The 12,137-nt window shown below is 38.9% G+C and overlaps 1 protein-coding gene across 43 annotated transcripts in view; it reads left to right on the plus strand.

Annotated features, from left to right (window-relative positions):
- adgrl2a (adhesion G protein-coupled receptor L2a) overlaps positions 1–12,137 on the plus strand; it is a 124,341-nt gene that overhangs the window by 94,112 nt on the left and 18,092 nt on the right. For all 43 annotated transcript variants that reach the window (XR_014087291.1, XM_081606328.1, XM_081606335.1 and 40 more), the window contains 5 exons: positions 1,473–1,678; positions 2,334–2,507; positions 4,938–5,150; positions 7,270–7,490; positions 8,080–8,146. Coding sequence is in view for 42 of the 43 variants with exons in the window: in XM_081606328.1 (XP_081462454.1) it covers positions 1,473–1,678; positions 2,334–2,507; positions 4,938–5,150; positions 7,270–7,490; positions 8,080–8,146 (881 nt within the window). In the remaining variant the exon portion in view is untranslated. The remainder of the gene's footprint in view (positions 1–1,472; positions 1,679–2,333; positions 2,508–4,937; positions 5,151–7,269; positions 7,491–8,079; positions 8,147–12,137) is intronic.

The raw sequence follows: 12,137 nt of genomic DNA on the forward strand, positions 1-12,137 counted from the left end.
TTGGAGGAAATTGAATCTGTTCCGTTAATATGCAGCATTTCATGTTTCCATGAGAATGTGAAGAAACATGTCGCGGCATTAAAAGAAAAAATATCTGAGTTATCTGATTTCAACCACAAATATAGTAAATCTCAATGATTCATACTTGTTGACATTTTTGTACATGTTGTCACAGTACAACACACTAAATGAAGTCAACATACTTGAGTGGAAAGGACAATGTTGCCTGGTTGTTAAAGAAAAATAAAGACTAATTTAGAAATTTGCCATGCATTTGTTCTCACTTCCCTTTGCTCTGATACCAGTAAAGGAAGTGGTATGTAAAGGTTTAATTTCAATATCAAACATCTTAAATAAACACTCTGCAAGTCTGAAAAATGACGGCATAGCAGTAAACCTCCAAAGACGGTGCCAACCACATAAAACGAGAAGCCAGACAAGGTGAGTGTTAACGAGAGAAGCAGGCTAAAAGCCCATTGTAACTCTGGAGGAGCTGCGGAGATCCACAGCTCAGGAATTTTCCAACAGGATAGCTATGGACAGGTAGCAAAAAGAACATCATCTATGGAAAGAAAGCCATAAGAAGTCCAATAGACAATTTCTCACAATCCATGCAGTTTACAGCATGTGGAAGAAGATGCTCTGCTCATCTACTACAGGGCCAGATTTTTTTTTCTACCTTCAGTACATGAGTCACTGAAAGCTAATAAATCAAATCACCCTAAACAGGACAATCGTGGAAAGAAAGCTACAAGATTTCCTGTTTGCAGTTTAACATAAGCCCAGTAATGGAAACGGAAATAACCAAAACTCTGAGTGTTTTGCCTTCTTGTAGAAAACAATGGTAGTGGCAGCATCATGTTAAGAGGAGACTTTTCTTCAGGAGGGTTACTGGAAAGATGGCTGGACTTTATTAAATGGAGGAAAAGCTGGTAGAAGGTGTAAGAGACTATAGTAAAATGCTCACTTACGTACCAGCAAGACAACTATCCTAAGCTAATAGCTGGAGCATAGCGAAGTCCTGACTTAAATACAATTGATAATCTGCAGCGGAACTTAAAAATTGACATAAAGATACTATTCAGCAAATCTGACTTTGCAAAGATGAATAGGTAAACATTTAAATCAATATGTTGATTTATTTTTACTTCACACATTTTCTCTACTTTGAGTTGGTCTGTCACAGAAAAATATCAATAATACGTCCTACTTATTGTAACTTAAGGAAGTTTGAAAAGGTTCAAAGGGATGTGAATACATTTGTAAGAAGCTGTGTGTTTACCTGTCATTTTTATCCTAGTGATTTGATTGTTTTGTTTAAAACTTTACATTTATTTTCACTAGTATTAACCTAGGTGTTTAAATTTAATGTTTGGAATTGTTGCATCTCCATATTTTATTGCTGCTGTTTTATGTATAGATCATTCATTGAATTGTCTTTTCTCTCTTTTTTTTGTTATTTCACTCTGCAGGAGTTGCCAAGCTAGTTTTTGTGCTGTACAAAAACCTGAGCCAATTCCTCGGCACAGAAAATGCCACCATCAAGATGGCAAACGAGGCCTACGGTCGGAACGTGACGGTGGCTGTCAATTCTGACATCATCGCTGCTTCGATCAACAAAGAGTCCAGCCGGGTGTTTATTAATGACCCCGTCATTTTCACCTTGCAGCACATTGACGTGAGTCTCTTTGTAGAAATGAATGAAGGGTCAAATGAAAAAACACCTGAGGGGGGACAGCCAGCAGACAGAGATCTGCAATTTGAATTGTAAATGTCTGACTAGGTCAGTCGGCAGTTTATTTAAGTCACTGAACATCAAATTAAAGGAGTCTTTAGAACCTAAGTGAATTCTTAATGAAAACTAATTCTTTAATCAACATTGGGATATAAATGATTCCCATTTTCTTTTATAGAGGGGGAAATTAACTCCTAGATTAGCCCTACAATCTAGGATGAAATTACTGGAGCACCAATTATCTTTTGTCTTTTAAAGTTGTCACTAGAGTTCCCAGAGGGCCATGCGTGACTCTATTCTTTATCAGAGAAATTGTGCAATTCTAAAGACATGCCGTCAAACAATTATGCCTCGCTGTTATTAAGGCCTCATATACTCAACCATGCTTGGGTAGATTTGGCAAGCATGTGCCAAATGAGACACAACATATGAATTGCTTCATAAGAGCTGTGAAGAGAAAAAGAGAAATCGTCATCCATATCAGTGGAGAAAAATGCTTTGTATGAGCAGGGGGTAAATGGCCTCCGTGTTCTACATGTGCTTCAATTTGAGGAAGTCAATTATTTGGACACTTAACCATATCTCTTGTTATCTGCAGATGGAGCACTACTTCAACTCCAATTGCTCCTTCTGGAATTACTCTGAGAGGAGCATGATGGGCTACTGGTCCACCCAAGGCTGCAAACTTCTGGACTCCAATAAAACGCACACCACCTGCGCATGCAGCCATCTCACCAACTTTGCCATTCTTATGGCGCATCGAGAAATTTCAGTATGTTTTATTTATTTGTCTAACTTAGTTTTTTCCAAGTATTGTATGCTGTGTACCACCTCTATTAAATCTGGGCTATTTATGTACCACAAGTAAGATTGACATGAAAATACAGTATTAAGGGCTCTTTTTAAATATTCAAAAAATCAGTTCTATTTCTTTAGTTCCTTGTAGACAAAAATGTTTATTCATTGCGCGAGGCTTGCTGGCTTTTCCTGCGTAGAAGCTGACAGGGTGAGAACATTTCTGAGCTTAAAGTACTTTGAACATCATTACATACAACATAAACTCCCATCCCAAAAGATAGGAGTTTATGCTCTCGTCAAAAATGTTAGTTCAACAGCAAAAACGTTGAACTAAATCAGCATTTTTTATGTGACCTCTTGTTTTTTGAGGACAAAACAAATCAAGTCTTTACTCCAGTAAATTGATGATGAGCAATCAGATTCTTGACTTCAAGAGATAACTCTTGAAACACCCTCACTCTAAATAAAAACAGTAGTTGATATTGTAGCACAAAGCAAAGACAATGACAGTCTTGACTTCTAACAGCGTATTTCCACTTCACAGACACACATAAAAAAAATAATTCTTTGTCATATTTCTTTTGCTTGATCTTTGTTCAATAGAAACATATTTTGTGCAGCTGTAACAGCCATGAGCTGTACTGGTTGGTTCTCTGTCACCACTGTTGCTTAGTTTTCGGTACAAATTGTGACTATTGGCTGTCTTAAAAGTTGCTTGAATCCACTAAATGATCTAATGCCCTAATTTGCATAAATGTCCCTCTGCATGTAATTGGACTGGACACTGTAGGGGAGAATAAAAGTGCTTTGAGAGTTACAATAACTGGGGAAAAAAACACCCAAAATATGTTTAGAAAAGAGTTGCTTGAGGGATCTGAAAATTCCTTCAATCTAGTGAGTTATTGTTAAGTTACTAAGAATAGTTTCACTAGGGCTTCTCTGTTAATTTTCCGCTAGGTTTCATTTGTGGGAATGGTAAACCAGATGGACTTGCAGTTTATCCTTTAGGTTTTGTGGTAATAATTGCAATAAATATAAAAATAACAATTAAAAGCATTTTTACATTATCTCTGTTTTTGGCAGTACATCTGTGTTAAACAACAAAAGTCGGCATCTTAACAATACAGTCAGTTTTTGCAGTTTGCAAATATCAATTACAGTTTCTTATTCATCACAATAAATCACAATTCTTGTCATGCTTTCTGAGGACAAGAAATTATACAATAATTTCTTGATGTAGTTGATGTAGCTTGGCCATTGCCTGCCTACCCAACTCGGCTCGATTCTCCCTTCAGTTTCTGTCTTGGAATTTCTCCCTTTGCGTTTGATTTCTCCAGTTGAATTTCAACCCAACAAGTTGGCCGACAGAAGGAGGAGGCGTGAATGATGGCATGGATTTTCTGAGCTGTTTTAGAATTGTAGTCTGGCTATGTAGGGTTGAGCCATTCAGTCTTTGTTGGCCACACTTCCAATTTTGAGCAATTAAAGTCAGAGGAATCTTTATGACATTTTACTGCTGGTAAAGATGTCGTAGCTCTACTCCCCAAAGGGCTGTTTCCAATGCACACAATTTTCGGTAAACTGAGACAGAGACCACGCCTCCAGCAAGTAATCGTTTCTCAGTAGCCGAGGGTCCAGACTCTGTATACGAAGCAAAGAATAGAACAAGGGGCTGGTTTTACCAGTTTATGCTTCATCTTTTCTTTCTGAGTACCGTTTATGGGAATCCAATTTCCACTTCCAGTAATACCACCACAATTTGAGAACCATGGCTCTATCTAACTTATTTAGTTTTCATTTGATGACCTGTAGTTTTTTTAAAGAAATATTTGTAGATAACTGTCTTTGTTTCAGATCTCATAAGATGGCATATTTCAGTCCGTAGAGGCTTTTAAGCTGTGAGAAAAGACATTTCATTAGATTCCTGGAAAAGGAAAAATTGAATTTTAAATGTGTTTATGCATTATTTACTTTGAAAAGGCAAAACAAATTAAAATGGAATGAAGGAAGCATAAATTAAAGCAAGAGAAGAGGATTATTTGTTTTAGTGAAGATTTTTATCTAAATTCATTGCCCACTCAGTAATATCCTGGGACCTTATTGGAAGTTTGCTTTGTCAAGGGATGGGAGCTTTTATATGTGTTTTCTAATAGTCTCACTGGCACTTACATCCACTTAATGTTGAATCGCTCTTATGTTCTGGGTAAAATAGCTGTGTTTTCTGTAACTAATCTATTATTGAATCTAGAAGGCAGTTCAGGACTTTTTGCAGAATTCTTCATAATTTAACACACCATAGACTGCCTTCACCTGTTCTGGACTAAAAAGGGCCTCTTTCTCAACAAACATAATAAGTACTTATTAAAAACATCTGAAAATCTAAAATGTTTTGTTGTATTTCCAGGGCAGCGTTCGAGATCACCACGAGCTGCTGCTCACCGTCATCACTCGGGTCGGCATAGTGGTGTCCCTCGTCTGCCTGACTATCTGCATCTTCACCTTCTGCTTTTTCCGGGGCCTGCAGAGCGATCGCAACACCATCCACAAGAATCTGTGCATTAATCTCTTCATTGCAGAGTTAATATTTCTAATTGGTATCGATATGACAGAACCCAGGGTAAGCAGGAATGACCCTATTGATTTGGTTTTGACTTATTACTTCTCATTTAATCTCCTCTCATTCCTCAAGACAAAGGACATTTATTTCAACAGGATTTTTAGCTTTTGCTATATCAAACCTAATCCACTTGTCTCTGACATGACAGGTTTTTTTTTGCCCTCTTTCACTTAAAGCCCCTGCGCCTGCCATGCCTAAGCCATAATACGTTTCTTTCTTTCATCACACGTTGCCTTCAATCTCCACAAATACAAAAAACATTTTCAGCATACAGCAGGGAATCAAAAGCTTTCATTGCTGAGCAGTATGTGAAAATCTTCTAAGTCTAACCTCACAATATGCATGACATTTTAATTTCTGCTGTGCTGATGGAAAAGTGGAGCTGTGCATGTGGTGAATGAATATTCATTAGGGTTTTTCATCAGTCTCACTGATTTACGTTTTGCTGAGTGAGAGTAGCAGAAATGGTAAATGCCATGTTTTCCTTGTGTGCTAAAATATAGGCCTTTTTGATATACAGCTCTGAATAAAGAGCTTCTGACGGTTCTACAAGCTATACTCTTATGAAGGTTTTACTTACAGGCATGAAAAGTTTATATCTCCTGAGAGATTTCTTTCATTTGTTTGTTTCATCACATCTAATTGTTTCAGAATTTCAAAAGCAATATAAGACGGAAATAAAAAATGCCCGAGTACACCGAAAACAATTTTCAAATGTTAATTTAGCTTAAGGGTAAAATGCTATCCAAACCAACCTGTCCCTTGGAGGAAAATATTACTTAATTATCTTTAGATTAGTCATGTTTTTTGTTTCATTTTCTTTGGCCAGGACTCCCTTGAAAAAGAGGGTTTTAATCTCAATGGGGTTTTTTCATCCTGGTAAACTAAAGATTAAATAAAAATTAGGTAATCCAAGGCCTACATACTGCTAGGATTGTTAATGAAGAAAGAAAGTAGAATTTGTCTCAAATTAGGAAGCAAGATAGATGTTCTCAAAAAGCAACACATTTTTCAATTAAATACATTTAAATACAGATGGAAAGTAAAGTCACTGACAGTCCATCAGTCTGAAAAGTAATTTCTAAACCCGTTGGAGTCCAGTGAACCACATGTGAGAAACCATGATGCTGTTTGTTAGAATTGGTGGATCTTCCAAAATTCCTCCAAAAAATTCATTGAGGACTCATCCAAAAATTCACAAAAGAAACCAGAGCACTGAGATATCCCTTTTTTCGGTTATGGGTAATGCTCAAGGAGAATGGGCAAAAACGGCATCAATAAAAGAGCTTCAAAGTGAAAACAACTGCAGACCAAAACTCACACAAAAAGTTCTCATATTTGGTAAAAAAAAAAAAAAAAAAAAAACCTTTTGCTAAGCTATTCTGTGGACCTGTGAGGCAACAGTTTAATGTTTTGGAAGGTCATAGCACAACATAGTAGCACATATTACAGAACAAATACGGTGGTGGTAGTGAGATGTTCCACCACATTGCATTGCTTAAAGGTCTATTTAAATCCTGGGACACTTGCAATTGATATAACTATACATTTCTCTGTCTACTTATTTAAAAATTCCAAAGGAGAATGTCCTGGCATCAGTGTGTGGCCTGAAGCAAAACTGAGCAATACAACAAGACAGTGAACTGAAGCACACTGGCAAATTCCAATGACTGTAAAAAAAATAAAAATAAATCAGTAATAAAGGGTATGCTGTCGCATTGTCAAAGCTGAATTGTAAATCTCACGGACATGCTGTGGAATGACTAGAAATGACAGCAAATTTTGCCATCATGAGTGGGCCAAAATGCCTCCACGGAGATGTAAAAAACGTATTGCCGGAAATACAAACAGTTGACGACAATTGTTTGTGCCATAGGGGGCACAACCAGTTATTACTAATTTTAATATCGTTTGGCTATTGCTTTTTCACACAGGCAAAAATATTAATCTGTAATAAAAGACATTATCACTTAAGAGCTGTGATTATCGTTTGTTTAATGGTCTAAAACATCTAAGTGTGATATACAAGAACAACAAGAAATCCTTAAGAGAGAAAAGACCACTGTATTGTCTGTGTCTGACATTAATTTATTTTCTGAATCTGTAATTATGCTCTCAGATTGGATGTGCCATCATTGCTGGAATCCTCCATTTCTTCTTCCTGGCTTCCTTCTCCTGGATGTGCCTGGAGGGAGTACAGCTATACCTCATGCTCGTCGAGGTCTTTGAGAGCGAATACTCTCGAAAAAAGTACTACTATGTGTCGGGGTACCTCTTCCCGGCAATCGTGGTCGGCGTCTCGGCAGCCATCGACTACGGCAGCTACGGGACCCACAAAGCGTAAGTGCAGCTGTCTGACACACATTCTGTGAACAGCAAAGCTGACATGCAGGATGCTACGCTGCGTAGAGTCTACCTGCTGTGTCTGTGTGAGGCAGATTTTGAAAAGAAATCAACTCATCATCTCTTGCCAGCACCTTATGCGTTGCCCCTGGAGACTACACCGAAACATTCAAGCTTCTTTTTTGCCAGGGATGGGCAGCTGTTCAATTTTTCATGTCATTTGAAAGTGGCTGACAGACCCAACACTGTGGTTTCACCAGAGGGTGCAGCTACATTAATGCCTCTCTGCTCAAAGACCCTCCTGTGACCTCTTGTTTGTAAATGCTCTCTTAAAGAGAAGAGCATTGTGCAGAAGCCTTTTACGTAGATTAATGACCATATCACAGCAAAGACTCGTTGCTGCTAAAGACTACTTGGGGTCTTTTCTCTGTTTTGTGTAAATGTAATCACGTTCAATGCACAAGGAGCTCTTAAAAGTGCCTAATAAAAAGTCTACATGATAAATATTCCCAGCATTATATTTTCTGCAAAAAAAAAAATATATATATATGTGCTGTATGTTAAATTGCTTGTTTCTTTGTCACAGGTGTTGGCTGAGTGTAGACAATCATTTCATATGGAGCTTTATAGGACCAGTCACCTTTATCATCATGGTAAGCTGTTTTATTTACGTACACTTTCAGAGTGCTAAAGCGAGTGAGAGCAAGTGAGATGAAAGAGATGCAAGGAGGAGATAAAGGAAGTGGGACGGTCAAAGTGAGATGAAAAGTCAGCAGGATTTGTTTTTCTTCACCTTGTTTCCTCAGAGATGACAGGTTAATTCTGCAACAAAGACGCATTTTTGAAGGATCCAAACCCCTTTGTGGCTCTTTGTCCCTGACAGGAATCAGGACTTCATAAAGTACTTCAATCAAAATGTGCAGACATATTAGAGCTGTATCATCTAGGAGCTTTTGATTTATCCTTTACAGTGGTTTGTGAAAGGATATATATTCCAGTGACTGCTTTAACATATTGGTCACAATGCATGAATAAAAAAAAATCAGAAAAATGTGGCTTGCAAATATATGCAGAAAACTTTCCTATCATACCCTTAAAATAAAATCCAAATGGAAAATCTTCAGATATGTTTGATTTGAAACAATAAAACATATTTAGAAAACATACAGTGGTGGTTTTTGATATGGGCTATACGGGCAGCTGCCCAGGGCAGCATCTCAAAGCGGCGGGGCACCAAAGAGCTAGAAAATAAATTAGGTCTTATCTGTCAGTTGCCTCCTGAACAAGTTTGCTACCATTTGTATGCATGTGTAAAGGAGTAAAGTTCCATTAGTTGCTGTTGAGTACTAGGAGACTACATTTTCTGAAGAAAAAAAAAAAAAAATCTGATAATTTCTTGCATATTAGTTGGTTGGAGAGCAGCAGGAGGAGCTTGCACAACTACGTGCATAGTTATAATTTAAACTTTTAAACTTAAAATTTCAGGCATTGCGAATAATCATGATTAATCACAGAGCCATGGTATTATTAATCAGATTTTTTACATATATATATATATATATATATATATATATATATATATATATATATATATATAAATGTGTGTGTGTGTGTGTTATTCTTCTCTGCACAGGAAGGGCCAAAAGTCCTTTATTGGTTTGTTTGCTTTTTGTAAATACCGGCTGGTACTGTAAGTGAGGGTAGGAGAGGAAAAAAAAGCAAAAGCACCTCTCTGTTTGGTCAAGGACCGTCAAGGGTGAAGGACATATAGCATTTCCTATTGACATATGTCCCATAAAAGGCATGCAATTATTTACTGGTCATGACATTATTATCTCCTGCTCCATCAGAGGGGCTCAGAAGAATGAGACCTCAGGGAGTCTGACTTCCTTGCACAAAGTGAAAAAAGAAAATAGCTTGTGGTATCCCTCACATATGCTGTACACTCGCACCCTCGCTGCTCGAAGCATTGCTTTACCCTTGTGCGAACCGAGGGAGAAGGAATTTCTGCAAGCTCGCCTCGTGTTCGGGCAGGGTGGTATTTGTTCAGCGCCGTCTTCATCATATATCCCAATGGTTGGTACAGTATCTACAGATGCAGTGACCTGTGCTGAACATAGAGCTGACACTGAAAATATACTAGAGAGATGGGGGCAGCTGTGTCAAATTCCAGTGAGTGTCTGCGCACTGTCGGATCTCTGCTCGGAGCCTTAAACGAAAAGCTACAGTACAGCTCTTTGTGTGCAGTGCCGGAATGAATAAGAGACAGTTCTACTAACTGGACTGCATTTTACGGTTGCTGTAAAATTGCTTCTCGATGTGGGATGAGGTGGTGCGCTGAAGACCCAATGAAGAGCTGCGCTGGATTCAAATCTCTTTCAGCAAATGCTGAAATGCCTCTTTTTTTTCTTTCTTTTCACATCTGTATTTTTCTTTCTCTCTGCAGCCGCTTTGAACGTGTGAGCTTATAATTGAAGAAAAGCTAACATTGTATTAAAGCAAACACACAATTCTTCCTGCCTCAGCAAATGCTCCGTCAGCCACACAGGAATACGTTTCCTCTCCTTAAATTGGGCCCTCATTGTTTTCAAATTGGCTGTTTCTCTCATAATAATTTGCATGAAAAATATGTCTGCGGAGGAAATGATGATCAGGATCCCAGTGGTGATGACCGGAGAGATGGAATCATGACCCTGTGAGGAGCTAATGTATTGCTGCAGAGCCTACGTGTGACAGGGAGGAGGTTGTGTTGCACTGGCTTGGGCTTAGCGTGCTGCTCTATGCAACAATTGTCTGAAAAAGACAAAGCACTGTGGAAAGGGGCATCTCGGGGGAGCGCACAGGAGCAAGGTTTGTCTGCATCATCCGTGACCCTGGTTTCTCTACAAATTGGCTTTGTCCTTGTCAATGAGAGAGAGGGAAGAGCAAAGGAGAAAACGGTGCACTTTCTGCTTATGTGAGGAGCCAAAATGCAGCCAACACCATGTTTAAGCAAGTAATGAGGATGATTTATGTTTTTCCTTGAGATTCACCAACCAGAATTTTTCAGCCGATTTACTGTCTTTGGTTTTCATAAAGCTTTGACTTGCCAATGCAATCTGATTCCAAATTCTTTTTAAAAACTGTAAAGCAAGAAGATATAAGAACAGCGTTCAGAATATTTTTGTCAACCCTACTTTCTGTGACTGGCTGTTAGTTATTTTATTTTATTTTTTTATTCAAAGCGGAATTAATGTGTTGAGAAGTTTGTATGGGATTATTTCAATTTAAAAAAGGGTTTTGCTAATATTTAAAACAAAGATAAAATTAATCTTGTCAATTTATGCTGCCTTTGGCCTCTTATTTTTGCGCTTAGTGATATTGATGTGCGAGTACTTCTGAAACATCTGTCCAGTTTTAAGGTGTTTTGGCACCTGATAGTCCAGTAGACTCAGTTCGATTGGTACCTAAAATTGCAGCATTTGTTTTCAGCAGGTGTGGTTTGCTTTCACATTGCAGTGTCAAATGGTCCAAAAATCTTTCTAACCCCCAATAAGATCGGAGTGGGGTCACATTTTAGTAGTTCTAGGATTTCTCTTTCATCTTTGGCAAAAGACCACGAGCAGTCTCTCCCGCTGTTGCTAGAGTCCTGCGTTTGTTTAGGTTATTTTTAACCAGAATTCCATGCGCTATTCTCCACTTCCTACTTTTGAAGCAGTATTGGGTCCGCTGGCATCGGACAACAATGTTCAGGGGACAACTGACAGATGAGACATAATCCATGTATGTATTCGAGCCACGCCAGGATTCATACATTTCTGTGCTTCCTTTGGCTTTACTCAGTAACCGCATCCACTTTTTTCTTTTTTTTTTACAGTATGATCTGGTAGCGCAAATAAACGGTTCATTCACAGATCAGAAACAGATCAGACTTTTGACTTTTGGACTGGACAGTTCTTGTGTGGACCTCCAGTTTTTTTTTGTTTGTTTGTTTCCCTTGAAACAGCTCTGAAACTGTCTGAAAATAAAAAGCACGAAGCAGGCAGTTAGATCAGTGTTTTTAAGCAGAGGTCGCCCCTCTCTTGGCACAGAAGGTATTAGCTCCATGAAAGGGGGAACATGGAAGTAATGAGTGCTGGGGGGAGCCATTTGCATGCTTGAGATAACTTCAACGCAAGGCCTTTTGGATCATGACACGTCGCGAGCAGTTCTTGTCATCTGGACAGCTCCATCTGCACCTTTAATATTTTATCCCCTGCAGTTCATTTGGAGTTCAGGGTGTACACACACAGTCCACTTCAGGAAAAAAAAAATAGCTCTCTCCCCCACTCCCATTGAGGCGAGGTGCTTCTGCATGGCTTACAGTGATGATTCAGAAAGGGAGTGAAGGATGGAGGCAAGGCGGCTTCGCTCTAGCAAGAGGGATCCCCCCGGGAAAGGCTGCGAATGCATGTCGGTGGGGGTGGGAACATGTGCCATGCTGCTGGGTTACTTTAAAGTACTGTGTCCCTCTCCTCTGTCTCATTGGATCCATGTCACCACTCCATGTGTGAAAGGGTTTTTCAAAAGTCCTCCCCCACCTGTTCCTCCACACCCCCGCTGTCTTACTCATGCAGACGGCTGGCAGAAATAATGGCTGAGGGCTGCGAAACAAAAACATGGCTT

This window comes from Poecilia reticulata, chromosome 4 (genome assembly GCF_904066995.2).
Source record: "Poecilia reticulata chromosome 4, P_reticulata-male-v2, whole genome shotgun sequence".
In the NCBI taxonomy this organism is placed as follows: Eukaryota; Metazoa; Chordata; class Actinopteri; order Cyprinodontiformes; family Poeciliidae; genus Poecilia; species Poecilia reticulata.